General features: G+C 53.0%; 1 protein-coding gene across 1 annotated transcript in view; it reads left to right on the forward strand.

Moving 5' to 3' along the window:
* The window catches only part of KCNIP3 (potassium voltage-gated channel interacting protein 3), a 78,170-nt gene that overhangs the window by 10,490 nt on the left and 47,978 nt on the right, over nt 1-19,702 (forward strand). The window contains exon 2 of the mRNA XM_087863694.1: nt 731-896. Coding sequence (XP_087719820.1) covers nt 731-896 — 166 coding nt within the window. The remainder of the gene's footprint in view (nt 1-730; nt 897-19,702) is intronic.

Consider the following 19,702-nt stretch of genomic DNA (forward strand, 5'->3'; position numbering starts at 1 on the left):
CTGGATGGGGACTGTCAGTTTCCTCCCCTCTCGACCTTGAACCTGGAGCTACTAGGCACGCAACTGAGAGGACCCCCAGGGCAGCCTCCAGGTCCCACGAGAGGCCGGAAGCTCGAGCAGCAGGGCGGGTGGTCTGCCGCTGCAGAGGTGGCCTCCTCTGGGGGACGACAGTGGCTGAGGGCCGGCTGTCCGTTGGCTCGTTCTTTGCTCTGCTTTGTCTTCCCAGCCTGGCTCTCTGTCCTTCCTGGGGCGGCTGTGGCTGGCCTGGGACCCCCGCGCCTGATTCCTTTCCAGTTGTCACGAGCCTTGGTCAGTCTCTGCTTCTGGCGCCTGAGAGCTGACCGACGCAGGGGCTCTGTTTGGGGCTCTGTTTGCAGCCGTTGTCCAACTGCTCATCTGTTTATTGGCTTTGGGGAACCACATACGTTTCAGGATGACACAAAGGTAGCACATGTGGAACCCCACGACCCTGGAAGGATGTCCCCAACTCGCCACCCCCGGTGGTCACTGTCCTGGCCAACCATCCCAACCGCTCAGAACCGGCGCCCACTGTGGGGGCTCCCTCCCGTAACAGCAACTCAGGCCATCTCAGGCCATGTGCCCTGGTTAGAGGGAACCTGGGGACAAGCCTCGGGTGGAGTTAAGGATGACCTTGCCCCAGAGGCCAGGGTCAGCCTGGAGGTCCTCTCGGAGCAAGGGCTCAGGGCTGCTCTGCCTGTTCCTGCTGCAGGAGGTGATGAAGGTGTCAGATGGCAGCCTCCTCGGGGACCCCGGGCGCACACCACTGAGCAAGAAGGAGGGCGTCAAGTGGCAGAGGCCGCGACTCACCCGCCAGGCCCTGATGCGGTGCTGCCTGGTCAAGTGGATCCTGTCCAGTGCGGCCCCACAGGGCTCAGGTAGGGGCCGGCGCGGGCGGGGATGGGGGCGGGGATGGGCGTGGGCCGTCTGTTCGGAGCTCTCTGCTATCTGAGGGCTCAGAGACCACCCGGGGACCCCAGCCCAGGCCATACCACCTCTGCCTCTGTTGGGAGATCATGTTATCTTTCAGTCGTGCTTTTCCCCATTAAACAAGCAAGGCCCTGCTCTCCAAGCAGGACCCGTGGAGGGTGGGGACAGAGGATTGGGACCATGCTGGGTGTTCCAACTCAGTTGCTGGAGGGTAGAGCCAGGGGTCAGAGTCCGCAGGCCCGCTTGGCTCTGCCCACCCTCTGTGAGTAACCTGGGGGCAGCTCACGCACCCTTCCTAAGCGCTCTGTGAAAAGGATGGGAGGCAATGTGTGCAGAGGCCCAGCGAGGAGGATGCCCCGGCCCTCGCCCCTCCTCGGTCCTGCCCAGTGCTCCCCAGGGCCTGGGCCAGCTCCTCACTTCGGGCAGCACTGTGGGCGTTCCCGAGGGAACTCGGGAAATGGCTGCTCTGCTCTTGTCCTTGGTGAGGTTTGATGTCTGCCGAGTGTGACAGAGCAAGGGATGCACAGGTGGCCTCACGCAGCCCCGAACTCTCACACAGGCACAGGCCGCACGGTCACACCTGTGCACACCTACCGACACACCTGCGCCTCCACCCCACACAAGCGTGCACACCCACCCACCAGCCCATGCGGGTGCACACCCAGGCTCACACCCACGTGCCTACACCCACACACGTGTGATCACGTACATACACAAGGCATGCAGCAGACCTGAGCCCTGGCAGTCTGGCCCGTTGGTTGTCTCAGACACTCTCTGCACGATCTCCAGGGAGGCTCAGTCCCTCCGACAGGAGAAGGGGCATAAATCACGGCCCCAGACTCCCAGGCCTGATGCAGGGGAGAGGGGAGGGGATGGCCAGAGGGGACAGCAGTAGGCAAAGCGGCTGGCGGCCACCACTGTCGAGTGGTCAGTCGAGTGGTCGAGTGCAACCCCGCTCCTGGGTGCTCCAAGCGCCATGCCAGCCCCTCCGTCTGCTGCCCCCCAGAGCCCCTGCCCATCTGTGCTATCGGCTGACATTTGCTCCCGGCCGTTCCCTTGCACACTGAGGCCTTTCACAGAAGCACTAGTGCGCGTAAATACATAGGGGGGGTCCATGCGCCCTCCACAGCTCCTCGGGGTAATGATGGGGGAACAGATTGTGCATGTGGTGGGAACGTGAAGGCACTGAAAGGTCACGCAAACAGCTCACTGGGAAGCTGGCATCCTGACAGCGCCGTTTGCCCCACAGTAGGGTAAAAACAACTTTGGTTGCTATCAGGGTAGACACCAAGAGCAGAGGTGAGCCCTGGCGCTGTGGCACTGGGCTGCGGCGTGCACGACGGGCTCCCGTCTGCTGCCACGGACAGAGCTGGTGCTGCGTGAGGCTCCAATACTCCACTGGTCTGCCCCCCAGACTTCCTTTTTTTTTCTTTTTTTTTTTAAGGAGGCTCCACACCCAATGTGGGGCTTGAACTCATGACCTGAGATCAAGAGTCTCATGTTATACTGACTGAGCCAGCCAGGCGCCCCCTCCAGGCTTTTCTTGACAGCAACACAAGACCTCAGTGTCCCTCTCTGTCTCACCCTCTCTGATCCTGTCCGTCCAGCACCCCCACCCCACCCCCAGGCTTCTCTCCTGCTGGGCCCCGTCGCCAACTTCCAACTCGTAGGTGACTTTCAGCTGCTTCAGGGTGGGGCTGGAGGGTGATGTGCCACCTCCTGGCTGAGGCTTTTGCCCCCTCTTGTGTGGGAGGGCATGGAGGACAGCAAGCTGGAGGGCGGGCTTGCTGTGGTCAAGGTCACAAGGAGATGGGCCCCGAGGCGCCCATATATCCCCCTTTAGCTCAGGGTGGGTTCCTGGAGATCAGGAACCTATGCTGGAGACTTGTCATAGCCCAGAGCCGTGGGGGCAGGAGGGGGGGCCAGTGGAGCAGGGCCCAGCACACCGTCCTTGGCTCAGGCCCAGCCTGGGGCTTTGCCCCGCGTGGACACGTCCCCCAGACGCCATGCCAGGCACTAAGAGGCTGTGTGATGCGTGGAGAAACAAGATCCTATTTCGCTGTATAGGGTAGGCGCTGCAGATCACTCTGGCTCCTAAAGAGTCCACTGAAGCTCAGGGAGGGCACACGACACAGCAGGACCCAGAGGCTCAGGGGCTGAGCAAGGGCTCTGACCCGGAGCTTCCTCCACGTGTTCCAGGCCAGGCACCCACACCAATGTGTGTGTCTTCCACATCTTTTCTCTTGGGGAAACTCCGGCATCTCTGGAGGCAGTGGCCCCCCCTCACAGACTAAGGAGCCAAGACCCCAGCGCACCCCTGGTCTCCACGCGGCCTAGCTCCCAGACCCAATCTCCCCAGTCCGAAGATGTCCTCCGTGTGCCCCCCAAGGATGGCGCAGCCGGTGTGGTCACACTGAGGGCTTTGCGCGCACGTGAAATGCTGAACTGTGCCCAGATGACGCGCTTCTGCTCCTTCAGGAGACTTCCCGGGCCCTGGGTGCAGAGAACAATCGGTGTACTCAGTGTCGCTCGGTCCCCGAGCTCGGGAGGCCCGGCCCGTGGAAGGCGGGCGCGAGGCCGAGCACCACACCCTTGTCATCAGGGGTTCTTCCATTCGGAGGAAGCAGGTCAGAGAGACCAATTTCTGGGCCGGCTTGGGGGAAGAAGCCAAGGCCCAGTAAAGCGCAGGAATGTCCCTGAGGCTTAGGCGGCCTTGTCGAGCAGGGGCCGGGATTCGAGAGGGTGCGGCTGGACCATGGCTGCTGTGCCTGGCGGGCCCTCCGGGGCTGTAAAGGCCCCCACGTGGAGCCGGGAGCCGGCCTGCAGCAGCGGCCTCTGAGGGCCTCTGAGATGGGCCTGGGCGCTGGGGAGCACAGGGGAGCACAGGGGAGCACAGGGCAGGCGGTATAACCCCCACCCCACCCAGGAGGAGCACCCATCCTCGGCGGAAGAGCGCGTCCCTCACCAACACTGGGGAGCCCGGCCTCGGTGACCCAGAGGCTGGGACTCTGACCTGCTCTGTGTGTCTCCCCAGCATCTATTGGTCCTTCCTGTCAGTCTCCAGGAGCATGGCTAAGCTACCAACCGGACAGACCGGCTTCTCCAGTCTGGCTCCCCAGGGGGGCAGTAGGACTGGGTCTCTTCACCTATAAAACTGGAGTCTTAATACTGGTCGCAGAATAACCTGGGGTCTTGGCAGCAGACCACCGAATCCAGGCTGGCTGGCTTCACCAGAGAGGCATTTAGTCTAGACTGTTGGGAAGTTCACAGACATTCTGGAGGACCAGAGAAGGAAGCTTGGGCCCCGCTCGGCCCTCCAGGAAACGCCCCGCATCCCTAGCTGTCCTGGTGGGAACGCTGGAGCGGCCACCACATGCTCTTACGTGGCACATGCAACCCTTCCTCACACACAGACACACCCCTGCCCCCTCCCCTAAGATGGAGACCCAAATTTTCATCCAGCATTACATTCGTCTCCTGGGGTTCTGTCAAGCCCGTGTAAAATCCTGAAGCCACCACCACCACGAGCACCCTGATAAAAAGTGGTAGTAGAAAGTACGAGGACAAAAAGGTAAATTAACTTGTCTATAAACTGTAAGGATATATAAATAGCCAGAATTTTAATGTGTTTGAAGCACCGAGATATGTGCAACATTGTGTTTCAAATTGAGATGCCGGATCAGATGCAAATTTTTCAAGGATTTATCTGAAAACGAGCTACATGGCTCTTGAAGCTTTCACCCTCATCAAAAATAGAGAAAGCTGAATGGTTGGAGGGGTTGGGGGGAAGATGATGGGTGAAGAGGATTTGTCTGGTGTGGAGTTCAACCCCTGAGGTTGAGAGAGAGATGTTTCAGTTACCTTTTGTCACCTAACGAAATACCCCCAAATACCACCATTTTGTTTTCCCTCATGTCTGTGGGTGAGGCATTTAGGTAGGCCTCCCCTGGATGGTTCTTCTACTCCACTGTACGGAGGGCTGGCTTCCAAGAGGGGTGTTCCAGTAAGAAAAGGCCAAAGGGCTCGTGAGGCCTAGGCTCTGGGGCTCAGAGCATCATTTCCACTGAGCGTCATTGGTCACAACAAGCCACAGGCTCAGCACAGATTTGAGAGGAAGGGAAATAGACTACTTTTCCACAGAGATGTGGTAGGAAAGTTGTCACTGTCTGTAAACCACCACAGAGGCCTCAGTGAAGAGTCCTTGGGGAAGTGATCCAGGGAGCCCGCCGGTAGCACCCCGCTAACATTCATCACTGTATTCAGCAGTATTAATACATTCCCTGCAGAAGTCACTGGATTTGGGACCTAGTGCTCCCCTTCCCCACCTCATGCAGCTGCCACACCTTCTTTCCTGGATAATCAGGATCATTCCACCCACCCAACACCCACACGTCAGTTGGTCTCAGTGGCGTGAGGAGCCCAAAATATCCAGGTGGCAGCCTCAGCCTCCAGCCCCGCAGTCCCCTGGTGTTTCCCTTTTAGAAGCAGCCTTGATTTGGGATCCAAAGCCTCTAATCCGGAGCCCAGAGTGTTGGAGATGAGAAGCAAAAATGCAGTGAGGGGGTTGTTGAGGGCTGCTGTGAGGGCCCACTGTCACCACATCCCTCGGTGTCTGGACCCGTTACTCTGTCAGGGAAGCAGCACGGCCGGTGGCACATCCAGCATCTGATGGGGCAGCGTCTGAATCATCTCGAGGCTGGTGGTGGGGCCAGGCCTGCAGTGGGGTCCGCCACTCTTCGATAAGCCAGCTGCTGCTGGGCGTGGGGAACAGGATAAGGTCAGCAGGTCTTGCAAGCGCTGGCCCTTGGCCACACTTCTTTGTTGTCAGAGGGACTCCTCTGGCCATAGCAATGTTGTCAGAGGAGGCCCTTGGGCTTAGCAATGGTGTGTGGGACGCTGGGATGGGTGATGGTGTTGGCAGAGCAGGGCAGGCAGGGAGGAAGGTCCGTATATGGAATGAGGGTCAGTTCCAGAGAAGATAAGTGGCGGTCTCTGCCAGGATGAAGGGGTACAGTGGAGCTGACCTGCCAACCGGTGGCTGGCTTGTCACCCAACAGCTGTAGCCACATCGGCCTGGGGAGGAGAAGTTCTCTTATTGAACCCATAAGTCATCTTAGACCACATGGCCCTTTGCTGGTGAGCAGTGCCAGGCAGCAAGGAGTACAGGCTGCCAGGCCATCTTGTCTCCCTGACTACTGAGCTCTTTCTCAGGCCTGCGGCCCTTTGGACAACAGTCGCCACTCCTCCTGTCTCCTTTCCTCCACCTCTCTGACCCCTAAACAAATGGTTCGCAACCATCCATGAGTGAGTGAAGAGCCATACCCCAGGCCATCTCATCTTCTGGGAAATGTGGGCGAGTAGATGTAGTCAACACTCTGCCCACCAGGAAGACACCCCTTCTCCATCGTCCTTCCCTGCTGAGTGGGCCACCATGTCAACCTAGAGTAGGCAGGTGCCAGTCTTTCTTGCCGCTCTGTCTATAAATTACATAGGAATGCTTTTCCTCTTCAGGTGGCCTTTGGGGCTCCCCACGGGGTCACAGGTATGGGTTGAGGGGAAGTTGGCAGTGCAGCGGTTTCCATGGGGGCCTGAGTCACTTGCTACACACTTACCTGAGCCTTCCAGACCCTCTGGCCCTGCACTCAGACATAGTACGTGCACGTGATGATGGAGTGCTGCACACGCACATACGGGCCTTTAGAGCTGGGGGAGAGGTTGATACTCAGTGCCTGATGGGTGGCGGAGGTCCATGGCCACCTGGTGTCCCACAGGCGTTCCATCTCCACGAGAGCCCACTAGCGAGCCGCTAGCTCCATGTCCAAAGAAAAGATCTTTGCCAAAGGAAGCATGCCTTTACTCAAAACCCAGGGAGACCATGGAATGTTCCTCCTGGGGAACTGCCATTGGCCTGCAAGGCATGCTACCTTGCCTGAAACACAATGTGTGCTCTTGAATGGGCACGGTCACGAGGCCCAAGGGGCAGAGCTGCTTGTCTGCCGCCTGACGTGCTGCAGAGCCTTTGCCGGCTCTCCCCAAAGCAAGCAGTCTCGAGCAGCGCGCTTCGCAGTGGTGCACAGGAAGGCCTGGCCAACGCTTATTTCCTTTTACCGGCTGGGAGTGCAAGGTGCCACAGTTTGTCTTTCACTTCAGAGGGAATATTTTGACTTGGCTGCACTTGATATGACAGAAACCCCAAATAACAGCGGCTTAATTTAGACAGAGATATGAGAAATCTGGGCTAAGCAGTGGCTGGCACTAGTCTAGCGGCTTGGGGAGGTCAGAATCAAGGTCTTTGGGGTTTTGTTTTTTGTTTTTTGGGGTTTCTTTGTTTGTTTTTGTGGGGGAGAGGTTGCCCTTTTCCTCACAGCCCCAAGGTAGTTGCTTTGGCTCCAGCCATCATGGCTTCATTCCAGGCAAGGAGAAGGAGAACCTGGGTGGAAGGAGGAAATGGTAGTGCCTACATCGGGAAAGCCAACACTCTCATGGAAATCTCTGGGAGATTTCTGCCTGTATTTCATTGGCCAGAACTGAGCTACCTTGACTGCAGACAGAATCTGAATTCTGTAGGTGAAAAGGCACAGGAGAATCAATACCGACGTGGTATTCTCGGCCACACGTACCTTGTGAGGTTGTTTTGATGACAGAATGCACTGGTGGCTGGAAGGACCTAGCAAAACGCCTGGCACATGCTAGGCCCAGCAAATGTGGGGGCGGGGGGATAGCCAGCAGTTTCTGCTCCAGTCATACGCTTGCTTTCCTCTACCCTCCTCATCAGAGGGACTCCTTTTCATCTCCCCATTCTCTACTCTATAGAGACACCAACAGCTTCTGTCATTTGGTGTCAGTGAGCAGAGGCAGAGGTCAAGAAATAGCCGAAAGTCAGGGCCCTACCCATCCCCTAGCTCCGCCCAGGGCCCCTGGGCCCTGAGCTTCCCAGGTAGAAGCCTGGGTGGGAACAGGCTGCTCCCTTTCTGGCTGCGGAGAAGCCCTGGGTCATGGGTGAGGCCCCTTGCAGTGAGATCACACTCTCACCCGAATATCACACCAGTGGCACCTCTTCCATTGGTGCTGGGAGCTCAGGAGCAATGCCCACCCCCACCCCCACCCCTTCCCAGCCCAGGAAGCTGCAGGAGCCCTTCTGCCTCCAGGAAGAGTGAGCGCTGGGGTCCTGGGGAGCCAGAGCCAGGCACAAGGTGAAGGGGCCGGCCTGAGGGTAGGAACAGGGGCTGCTTGAGGAGGTCCACCCTGGCAGTGGGGCTGGCAGAGTGCTGGCCAGCCCCTGGGCGCTCTGGGCTGAGGGCTAAGTGGCAGGTGGTCCTGGGGAAGGCAGAGACAGAGGACAGAGGATAGAGGAGGGAAGCACAGACCAGAGAGGCTGAGACCCTGAGGGGTCTCAGGGAAGAGAGATAGATCAGAGTGGGGAGAGAGAGAGAATTCCAGAAGGAAGGCTCTGAGTGTCAGGTTGGGGAGAGGCAGGCAGAGGAAGAACGGAGCAGTGGGGGTGGCCTGCACTGTGGTTGGTCAGGCTGAGCTGAGGGCAGGAGCTGGGACCCCCAGGATGGGGCCCGGCCCAGGGATGGCGAGGCGCAGTGAGACCCCAGGCGCAGCCCGGGGTCCTGCTCTGAGGCTTCAGGAGTGCCACCATGGCTGCAAGAAGCACCTGGGAGACATCATCAGCTTCTTCTTCCGCTTCATCTCTGGGAACCTGGCTCGAGGTGAGGGCTGCTTTGACGGGACAGGCCAAGGGAGCAGAAGGAAGCGGGTTTGGGACTCAGGACTGCCGTGCCTGCCTGGAAAGGGGCAGGGGCAATCAGAGGGGACGATGGCCCCAAGGGCAGAACTGGAAGGAACCACCTGACTCAGAGCCCTGCCCCAGGCCCGCAGGCAGTGAGGGCCAAGCCAGGGCTCCCGTACTCTTGGGCCTGGGGAGGAAAAGGAGGTGCGAGGGGGCTTCCTTCTCCAGGCGCACAGACTCGGGCTCAGCCTGGGCCGGGAGGCAGCCGGAGGCTCCGGGCCTGCCCACCTGCCTTGCACACACTGAACCCCCTGCCCCGGCCTCTCCTCTCTTTCCTTGCCTCCCCAGAGCCCCCTCCTGCTCCACCAAAGGGATGTGTGACTTCAGCAGTGAGGATGAAAGAAAGTGCCGGATCGGTGATAGCCCTCTTTTTAAATCTATAAAACCAACCAACCTGGAAATTCGGGCAGGGATACAACGGGGGGCCGGCAGGCTCAGGCCTGGGGAGGAGCCCCATGTGGGAGTGACAGCACAACAGGCCAGGGCCCACTTCTGCTCTGCGTCCTCTACCCCTCAGCACAGTGGGTGCTCCAGGGCCGGGCAGCACCAAGAGCCAGCATCGGCCGTGGGGCCCAGGAGGCGGGCACAGGGGGAGGGGCAAGCGCGCGTGGGGCCTCGTGTTTTCTTGGCAAGATGAGCTGGGAAGGGTGGTGTCAGGAGCTCCACACGCTGAAAGGAGAGACCCTCACCAGCTCGGGGCTTCGGGGTCCTTTTGTCTTCTCCTGTTATTAGAAGGATATGAAGGGAATTCAGCTAAAGTAATCACATGATTCTCTAAAGAGCTAGCAAATGAAACCCCCAACGCATAGCCATGAGTCAGTGTAGACATGTGATATATTGGCTTTTTAGCCAAAGATAAAAAATACTTCTGCTGCCCAAAGATGCTCACAGACCCTGAGAGACAAGGTGCCCACACTGAGCGGGGCTGGGTTGAAAAGCCCAGCCTTTTGTCCCGTCTCTAGGGGGCGGGGACCTTGTCCCCTGCTCTGATACCCTGCCCTGACCGGAGTGCCTGGCGCAAAGCGTGCTGGGTGAAATCCTTGTCAAATTCATGAATAATATTTTAAGAAGAATAAAAACACAAAACCGAGCATATAAGCAATCATATCAATCATCTCAAAATCGGTCAAATAATAATGGTTTCAAATACTCAGAAGCAATAATAGATTTCTAGTCATAAGAAGACAGGATTCCAATCTAATGAAGGTTTGCACGGGGAGATCCGGCGGAGGTCTGAGTCTAAAGCAGGGGTGGCAACCTCAGGGCCCTTTAAGGGGGCACTCAGGCTAATGTCGCTGCAGGCAGTGGGAGCCCAGGGTCACAAGCCAGCTTTTCCAAAGCAATGGAAGCTCTGTCTCTGCTCCTGATGCCCCTTAGCCCTGCCTCCCAGTCGTTGTGGGGGAGGATGGAACTTTGCAGATGGTGGGCCACTCCTCTGGGAGGGGAGCCCCCTGGGGTCAGGCCTAGTGGCAGAGGGATGTGTATGGAGTTTCCAAGTCTCCGGCCATGCCCCACTAGCTGCTTCCACTAGCTGGTCCTGCTTGCTCCTGCGGGCCGGTGATCGTGAGCAGCTCTCCCGCCCTCTCCTCCTGGGCCTGGGCTCTTCATCTGTCCTCGCCGGATGGATGTGTGTCACGGTGCCGGGGCACCTAGGAGAGTCAGCAAGACCCCTTGCTTACTGAGTTTCCGTGAATGGGAGTCTTTGTTGCCCAGTAATTTCATGCACCTTTTTCAAACCTTTCTACGTGCTCGATCGGCTTGCAGACTCATGGGGGCTTTTTCTCACTCCCTCTGTGTAGCTCTCTGTCTGTCTGTCTTGCAAGGAGGAAGGAGGCTGCAGGTCTGTGTCACCTAAGGGTGCAATCTGCCTCCCTAGGCTTCAGGTTCCTCATCTGACAAAAAAACAAAGACAAAAAGAAAAAAAAAGCACAAAGATGAGCTTGCTGGCCTACTTCTGAGCTCCTTCCAGCTCTTTGTGCTGGTTCTAGGATTCACAGTAAGCGGGGGTGCAGGGGAGCTGTCTGGGAGCAGGGAGCAAGGAGGCCAAGAACAGGCTGGTGTGAGTGCTGAGAAGCTGCTAGAACACAACGTATGGAACAAGCCCGAGGAGGCGCGATTCTCTGTCACCTCTGACCCTTTCCGTCTGCCCTGGGGGATTGCCCTTCCCTGTCCATGGGGGAGATTCTGTGCAGGTCCCGTGGGCCTCTTCCCAGTGTTCTAGTGCGTCCTCAGGGAATCCTGCCTGGCCCAGATCAGAGCTCCAGACCCTCATTCACTTTGGGATCTCCCTCCTGCTGACTTGTCCTGGGCCGGAGGCTGGAGCAGGACGGCGGAGTGTGGGCAGGGTCCCGGGCATCTCCACTACTTCACCTTGCTTCCCACCTGGTTCCGGGGGCCAGGCCAATGCCAGCTCCCTTCCTTTGCTCATGATGCCCCTTGGCCTCATCTCCCAACTGTTGCGACTCCCCTTCTCCAGGCAGCACGAGGAGGAACATTGAAGATGGATTCCCCCAGCTCTCTTCCACAGGGTCCGAGGGAGCTCTGGGGAAATTCACCCTCTGCTTCCAGGACCATCACCTGGTGGGTGTCCAATTCCCTCCCCTCACCCTGGCTCCCTTTGGCCATTGTAGCCATGGCCATCACCTGACCTCCTCCTGGTGTGGGTCAGACCCCCCTGGCCCCAGACACATGACCAGACCCCAACAGGCTTCCCAGAAGCTCCACAATTGGACAGAGGACTAAAGCCCCTTGGTGTAGGAGGAGGGAAGATACCTGGCTTGCCAACCAACCTTTCCAAAGATGTTCCCTTTCTCTGCCTCACCAACCTTTTCCTTCTCTGGCCCCTGGTGGGGTGAGGAAGGGTGAGTCACAGGGCCGGTTTCCTAGGCCCTTAGTATGACCTGCAGAGCTGGTCTTGGCTGTTGCGGTCTCTGCCCAAACTCAACAAGGAAAGCCACATTTAACACCTGGATATGAGACATGGAGTCCACATCAAGATGGGGGAGAGCCCTATCTTCTGAGCCCCTCTCCCTACCCTGCAGCAGGTGCCCAGGCCCCCGGGGGCTCCCAGGGACAAGGCATGGGGCAGAGGCGGGGAAGGGCCAAGAGCGAGGAAAGAGGGCTTGCACTGCAGATCGAGGCCGCGAAGCCTCGAGGTTCCAGACAAAGTTGGGCACAGCTGGCTTGCATTGTCAAAGCATCATTCTCTTTGTGTTAAAAATATCATTCTTCCACAAATAGACAGTGAGTGTGTGTCAAGGTTCTATTGAAGTACTTAATAAGGAAACCAGCAGAATGACAAAGCGGATTCAAAAGAGAAAGAAACAGGGATTTTTAGAGAGGGTGGAAATAAAAGGGACACTGAGATATGACCTCTCAGTTAGACTGAAACTAAGAAAGATCCAGGGCAGTGAGACAGCCACCCGCGGGGTTATCTTCTCTGCCAGAGAGAAGAGGAAATCATCGCCTCTTATCAGTTTTGTAGGCTTGTAAAGTGTCTGGGACCTCATCCCTGTGCGCTCACTTCTCCCCTGCAGAGTCCAGGGCTCTGGGCAGGCGTTGGACGATGCCCTAGCAGGACTGAGAGGCCCTGCAATGCTCTCTGCGCCTTATTCCCACAGTTTTTAAACAGAATACCATCTCTGGCACTCATAGCTGGTGAAAGGTAAACTGAGGCACGTTAAAAATGTCAAGAGTTTATTTGAGCACACTTCAAACAGGGCAGCCGACCAGAAGGTGTGGAGGACTGCTCCACACACAGGAGCTAGGGGAAGGGTTTTATAAGGAAGGTGCCGAAGTAAAGCAAGGAAATATTCGAAGGGTCGTGGCTGAAGGAGTCGCCTTATTTGGGAAAGCTCAGTTGGCTGTTCATGATCGGTTGTTCTTAAATTCCCTGGGGTTTGGGTTCGATTGAATAGATCCGAGGCTTTAGAGTCTCCACAGCCCAGCGGCCTCCTTGTTTCATCTCTTTAACAATTCCCCCCTTTGGGTCATCCTTTCATCCCTGAGGGATTAACTGACAATTTGGTATTACTGCCGCTCTCAGTCACCCTCAGGCTTCAGTTCTGATCCTGTCATGAAACGCAGACTATGATGTCAGGCCGTGGAAGAATCACTTTTGCTGTTCACCACATTGTTCGTCTTGTTTCTGTTTCTCCGAGCATAGTGAGACCATCTGATGTGCTTCTGATGGCTGTGAGCATGTATTTCAGACCCTGGGGAGAACACAGCGCCCCAGGGAGATCACAGTGATAACTCTCAGGAAGATAATGATGACAAGAGATTGAAGTGTGCTCCTTCACCAGGGCACCCCCGAACCAAACCAGTTGGTATCCAGTAAATCAGAGAATGTGTCTGCAGAGGCATCAACGTGTTTCAGCCAAGTGGCTTGTTTGTTAATTTCTCGTATGTTAATTTCTACTAGACGGAGGCGTTGATCCAGGTATAGCAGGAGGTAATTGCTATGGTACAGACTCCTCCTCGCTCAGGCAACAAGTAATTCAAAGCAATTCTGTCATCTAAAACACCTTTATCAGCTTAAAATAATGGCTATGCCCAAGAGGCATATTTTGGGGTGGTCTATTTTGCTGCCCTTTATTCCCTGCCTTTGAAATCCCTCCAAGAAGTTTCACAGTCTAGGATTTGAGCTGGTAGATAGTGCTGTCCCACTGAATGCATCCCGTAGTCCTGAGAATAGGTCAGTTCAGTTAAATGGTGGTGTTTTATTTCAGGAGGCGGTACCCGGGAGGTTCCCAAACCTAGCCCTAGATGTGCAAGCAATCAGGTATTTAATAAAAAGCATTTCTATGGAAGCAGAAGAAAAACAAAGGTTAATGGTTAGAGCAGACTATAAACCAGTTTCTGAGCCCAGAGGGAAGCCAGTCAAGAAGATTTCTAGGTGTTGGGCTCCTAGATGTAGGCCTCAAAGCATCTTTTATAGTTTGGATGTCTCTGGTGGTGTGATCTGTGTTAGGAGAACTTTCTGAGTAACAGGCACAAAGCTTTGTGAGCTGTTGTGGTGATTTCTCTAAAGTTTATATCTAGTTGTCTAGCATTAATTGGCAGGGCTTTGGGAAAAGGAAAGGTTTTGTTCTTCATGAGTCCAACTCAGAGAAAGAAAATTAGAAACATTCGTTTGGAAAGCCATAGCCAGCTATCGGAGAAAAACTTGAAGAATTTAGGATCCAGGCCAGTTTACAGGTAGATAAGAAACTTCAAAGACAATGAATGAGACTGGAATCTGATATTCACAAGGGTGTGTGATAGCTTTCTACAGAAACTATAATTTTACAGAAACTAAATTTGCAGAAACATAATTTTTCTCTCTACAATCACCCCAATTTCTAGCAAAGATATTATGACAAATTTGTTTGCAAAGTTGTCTCATTAAACTTGGCCTGGTTATTTACATAAGAATGGCAAGAATAGTGATTTCATGTATATCCTTAAATATAATTTTCCAGTTAAAGCTTGGTGATATCTAAGGGGCTTCATTGGATGCATAAAGTCATTCTTGGTTTATGAGATTTTTTTAAAGCCTCGTTAGTCTAAGAAGCCAAACCAAGGACTTGCCCAACTGTGCCTGTTACAGGAGAACAGATTCTTACTGAACTTACGCAAAGACCCGCATTGTCATGAAAAATAAGAACAGCCAATAAGAGTTTCTGGATCCTGGAGGAATCAGGCAGAGAGAAAAAAAAAGATAATAATAATAACAACAACATATTATATTATTATTATATATCATCTATAATAATATATATATATTCTATTTTTGTTTACAAAAGAATACTTTGCCAAATTGCTGTGTTATAGATAACTTTTTAAAAAAGGGAAAAGAAGCATTTTTTTAATCCAGAAAACAAAGCGTTGAAGAACCAGCCATGCTTCAAACAAAGTAATAAAACTTATAATTACCCTCATCAATCCATTCAGTCCCATGTCATTAATTTTTCTTTAGAGATTTTATTTATTTATTTTAAAGAGAGAGAGAGCAGGGGGAGGGGCAGAGGGAAAGAATCTCAAGCAGACCCCCCCACTGAGCAGGGAGGCCGACTGGGGGCTTGATCCCACCACCCTGAAATCATGACCTGAGCCAAAACCAAGACTCTGGATGCTTAATGACTGAGCCACCCAGGCGCCCCTCACGTCATGAATTCTTGATCCTCAGAGTTCTCATAGAGTTTAGTGGTATAATCTTCAAGCTACCAGAAATCTGTCCCTGTCAGAATCCTTTCCCTGAATCTCTTTGAAGAGGAAGCCCTTCTGCAAAAGCAGTGGAGTAAAACAATAACGGTGTATAGATATCAAAAGACTTAAAAGTGGCCACAGTTAAAAATCTGATGAGAGTTCATTATAATGCAGTTAACGTGGGGTTTTCGTTATTTCAGTGACATACATCTTAAGATAATAACTAGAATTACGATTGATAACACCATACCGGGACACATGAGATCTCTAGGAATTTCCTATAATTTCTGGAACACTTACCATCAATAACAGGTATCCACGCAAATAGAATTTAGGGAAGGTTTAGCATCACGTCTTAGTTGGCAATTCTTTCCATGCAATTTAACGTATCAAACAAGCTTTAGCGAGTTTTATGGCTTTTATAAGGAGAGAGAACTAATCTGCTGAGATGTCCAGAGTCCCCAGGAGGATTCCACGGTAGTTCAAGGCCAAAGAGACTCCAGTTAGAGTTTGATTATGAGAAGTTTATACAAAATATTAAAAGGTTTGGACAGTTGATTCAATAGGCTCTTGGTAATGTAGTCAGCCAAGGGGATAAAGACTTCTGCGGCAAACAAGGTTTTGTAAAACACACACACACACAAAACCCCACCTCTTTTAATAGCAAAGTCTCCCTTCTCCCAATTAATCAAAGACCTGACAAAAAGAACATGAAGCACAAGAAATTACTTTGGTAAAGCACAATCTTTGCTTTCCAGGTGGATTACCCAAAAGTGAAGGAAAACCTTTCATAATCTCTTATCAAGAGCAGGCCAATCGCCCAAGAATACTCTGTTCTCAGGCTCCTCCTCTGGGAGCCTGCTTCTTCCTCTCCCACTCCGCTGCTGTGTTCCCTCTCTCGCTGGCTGTCTCTCTGTCACATAAATAAATAAAATCTTTAAAAAAAAAAAAAAAGAATACTCTGTTCTTTTAACAAATGAAAGGGAATTACATTTTCATTTTGCCTGGGCATACTATTGATATTAAAACCTATTTTTAAAACCCTTCTGATAAATCCATTCAGTGTCAGCCGGCTTGACCACATGAGATTTTCCTCTCTCTCCTCCCACTTTCCAGATTCCGTTTCGTTTTTGTCCTTTATTCTCCTTCTCGTTCTGAAACAACCAGTTACTCTCCTGTAGGGCAAACTAACTCTATTTTCCCTTAACAAAGATGCATTTCCATATTTTATGTCTTTTTTTTTTAACCAAAAATACATCCTGCTTTCCTCGTGTACAGAGTTGTCTCTCTCATTATTTCTAGTAGTTTTGATTACATCTATCAGTTAGACTTTTTAACTCTTGGGAACCTTGATTTCTAGTGAAACTAAGGAGTGACTGTTGTGGACTGTTACACCAGCGTTCTATCGATTGGCAAACTTATTAATACATTTCATAATTTCTAGGAGTATACTCTTCCTCATAATAAGTTTTTCCACATGGCACAAAACATGTCTAGTGACAGAAGTCTCTTTAGTTGGTCTGATGAAGAAGCCAAAGGAGGGGCACCTGGGTGTCTCAGTCTGTTAAGCATCTGTCTTGGGTCCTGGGTCCTGGGATTGAGCTCCGCATCAGGCTCTCTGCTCAGGGAGCTCCCTGCTCCCTCCCTCCATCCGCCGCTCCCCCTGCTTGTGCTCTCTCTCTTTCTGTGTCAAACAAATAAATAAAATCTTAAAAAAAAGAAGCCAAAGGTAGATAAACCTAGGTTCTGTATTGAATGCTCAGTATTTTAATTTACTGGGAGACTGTTGGGAAAGGCAGTCTCATGCCCCATGGTCTTGGACCGCCACTCCACCCCCTACGAGAAGGCCTCAGGCCTGGAACACTTCCTTACCAAGAGGTAAAAAGCTCAGGCAGCCAGTGTTGGGCTTATCACCTTTTGTGGGCATATCCCTCCTTATTTACCTTTCTGAGTATTCTTTCGTCTCTGCTTAAAGTGTGTGCACCATATGGTACCTGGACAGGCCAGGGTTCTATCTGTTCTTTGCAGGGAAGGGCAAAGTTTGTCCATTGCAGCAAGGGAGGGGTGCTCAGAGGTCAGCTGCCCCGTGTCAGCCGGCAGGAGAGACCTGCTAGCCACAGGGGGACGGATGTTCACCCTGGAAGCGGCTCTTGCTCTGTCTCTTCTCCAGGTAAGTGCAGCGTTGGTCTATGCAATGTTTGGCTGGTGTGTTTTCACTGGCAACTCGGATGCTAAGACGCTGTGGACAGAAGTGTTTAGAGTCCTCGAAGTGGGATTGGTAACTGGTGCTCTGTGCCCTCCTCTGTGGGGATTGGTAAAAAGGATAGGTGGGCTTCGAGTTGCTCTGAGAGCTGCCTTCCTGTTCCTGTAAAGACTCAGTGTGTAAGACAAATTGGATTGCAGTCTGAATGATATCAAGGGGTTGGACCCACCCAGCCAGTCACATTGTGTTCGATTCGCTTCTTTATGTCAGGGAGAAGGTTTCCAACTAAGACGGAACTCAAAAGAGTCCTACATTCTAGATTTAGAGCTGTCTTTGGAATGTTTTAATACGTTGTTTCACAAATCAGGTTGTCGTCCTTCCCTTTTAGCTTAGAAGCCCTTTAAAAAGTTCCTGTCGGGTTCTGACTGTAGGTCTCCGATTTCGCCAGCTTCTGTCCGTAGAAGTCCTCTTAAAAGATCCTTTCAGATATCTTATCATCAGGTTTGAGTTGGGATAAACAGTAAATATTCCTGGCAATGTTAAGTCTCTAAAAGGGGCCCTTTTGATTCATTTAGTCTTAGAAGCTTCTGCATACCGATCAAAAGTGCATCCCACCGTTTTGGGGAAGTTTGGGACCCTTTTTTCTCCAGGGCATCTCATAAATGGAAAAGTAATTCCCCACTGTGGCCCTCATAATTCGAGATTACTCTGGTAAGCTTAACCTACTTGTTCAGACAAATTTGGTTCTGGGCCCATGATTTTCATGCATAGAGTCCTAAATGGAGGAGTCCTAGACTTTCTGGACTTGAAGCAACCTGTTTTCTCCTCTCCTTCCCTTAAAACGAAATTGTACTTACCTGAGGCCTCACCCTGGGCTCAGTCCTGTTTCAGTCAGACCCAGTCTGGTTGAAGTTGGAGAGCTCATAATGCTTAAGTTGAACCCAATCTGGTAAAATAAATGCTTAAATGAAGTCGGAGAGCTTATGATGCAAAAGCTGCGAAGCTCGGTTATCTGTGAGGGCCTCACCCATGACCTTCATCCAGGCGCAGGGAGAAAGCAGTGAGCACAAAGGGCTCAGCAGGGGTCGCTTGCTGCTCCCAGGGCCCATCAGGGTCTCCTTTGGATTCTACCTCTGACACTAGAGATGTTAAAAGGTAAACTGAGGCACACTACAATTGTCAAGCTTATTTGAGCATGCATCGATTTGAATCCAGTAGTGCCAAACAAGATGGTTGGGAGCGCTCCACCCATGGGAGCCAGGGAAGGCGGGGGTGTGAAAGGACTACGGAAGCAAGGCAAGGACGTGATTTGATCGACCATAGCTTAAGCCGTTGCCTTGTTTGGGAAAGCCTAGTTGGCTATTTGTGATTGGTTGTTCTTAAGTTTTGTTTTCTCAGATTCAAGTGCCTCGAGTCTGGCTTCGGTTAGGGTGTGCTCGCCTGGGCTACCAAGGCCTTAGAGCCACCCCAGTCTAAATGGCCTCCTTGTTTGAGTTCTTGGATTAGGACTATTAGTGTACTTCCGCATGAAGCAAATCGCTTCTAACCTCTGTTTCTTCATCTGTAAAAGGGCCAGAAGAATAACGAGGTCATGAAGAAGGTTGTCAGATGCACATGAAAATCTTTGCGCCCGTGAGGTGGGCTCCGGTATTGACTGGCTGTGTATCGGTGTGTGACTTGGGGCGAGTTACTTGGTCTCTATGAACCTGTTTCCTCATCCCTTGAGCTGGTACGATAGTGGTTTTGAGGGTCCTGCCAGAGCCTGTAAAGGGCTAGGGCAGGGCTACCCCTTGTGGTGTCAGTGGCAGGGCTGAGGTAATGGGGACTTACCGTGTGACTCACAGCTGGGATTCCCTACTTTCTGGGCCTCAGTTTCCTTATCTGGGGAGCTAGAAGTGCAGAGGGAAATTTTCAAGGCCAAGGACCAACTGGAAATCTTGTGATTCCCCCCAACTCTTTAAGCAGACACAGGGACCTGGGAGCTTGGGGTGCATTTTTGGGTCCTGGATCCTGGGCAAGGCCTGCCTTTAGAACTACTGCCCCCTCCTGCCTTTTCCTGGCTTTTCCCTGGATGCCCTCTCCAAGTCTTGAAAGACTCTGTGCCCTTCCACCACTCGGAGAGCCTCCCAAACCTCTCCCTGGGGCCTTGCTAAGGAAGCGAAGTTCATTAAAAGCCAACTGGGAGTAGCTTGATGCTCTCCCTTAGCTTGAGCGGGGAGGATTCTCCGGACACATATAATGGGCTGCTGAGGTCCCCGCCTCTGCCTGCCCGGCCTCCCCCACTGCCTGCCTCCAAATGATCAGATCAGAATGGGTAGGAGAGCGTGGCTGGGGATGCACAGAGGGGGTCGGTGGAAAGGGCACTGACTGGAAAGGTGGGCAGGGGGAGCCCCCCAGAAAGCTGATTGGTAGTCCCCTGCCCAGATACAGGGACCCCCGTGGGCCCCATCACCACCTCCCTGTGCCAGAACTCTTTCCCAGCATGGTGTGTGTGTGGTGCCCCTGACTCTGTGGGGTCCAAGTCCCTGTCCTCTCGGATGGAGGGGGTTTGGGGTTATTTGGGATGG

This window comes from Ursus americanus, chromosome 7, assembly GCF_024610735.1.
Source record: "Ursus americanus isolate L20-20 chromosome 7, mUrsAme1.1.p, whole genome shotgun sequence".
NCBI lineage: Eukaryota > Metazoa > Chordata > Mammalia > Carnivora > Ursidae > Ursus > Ursus americanus.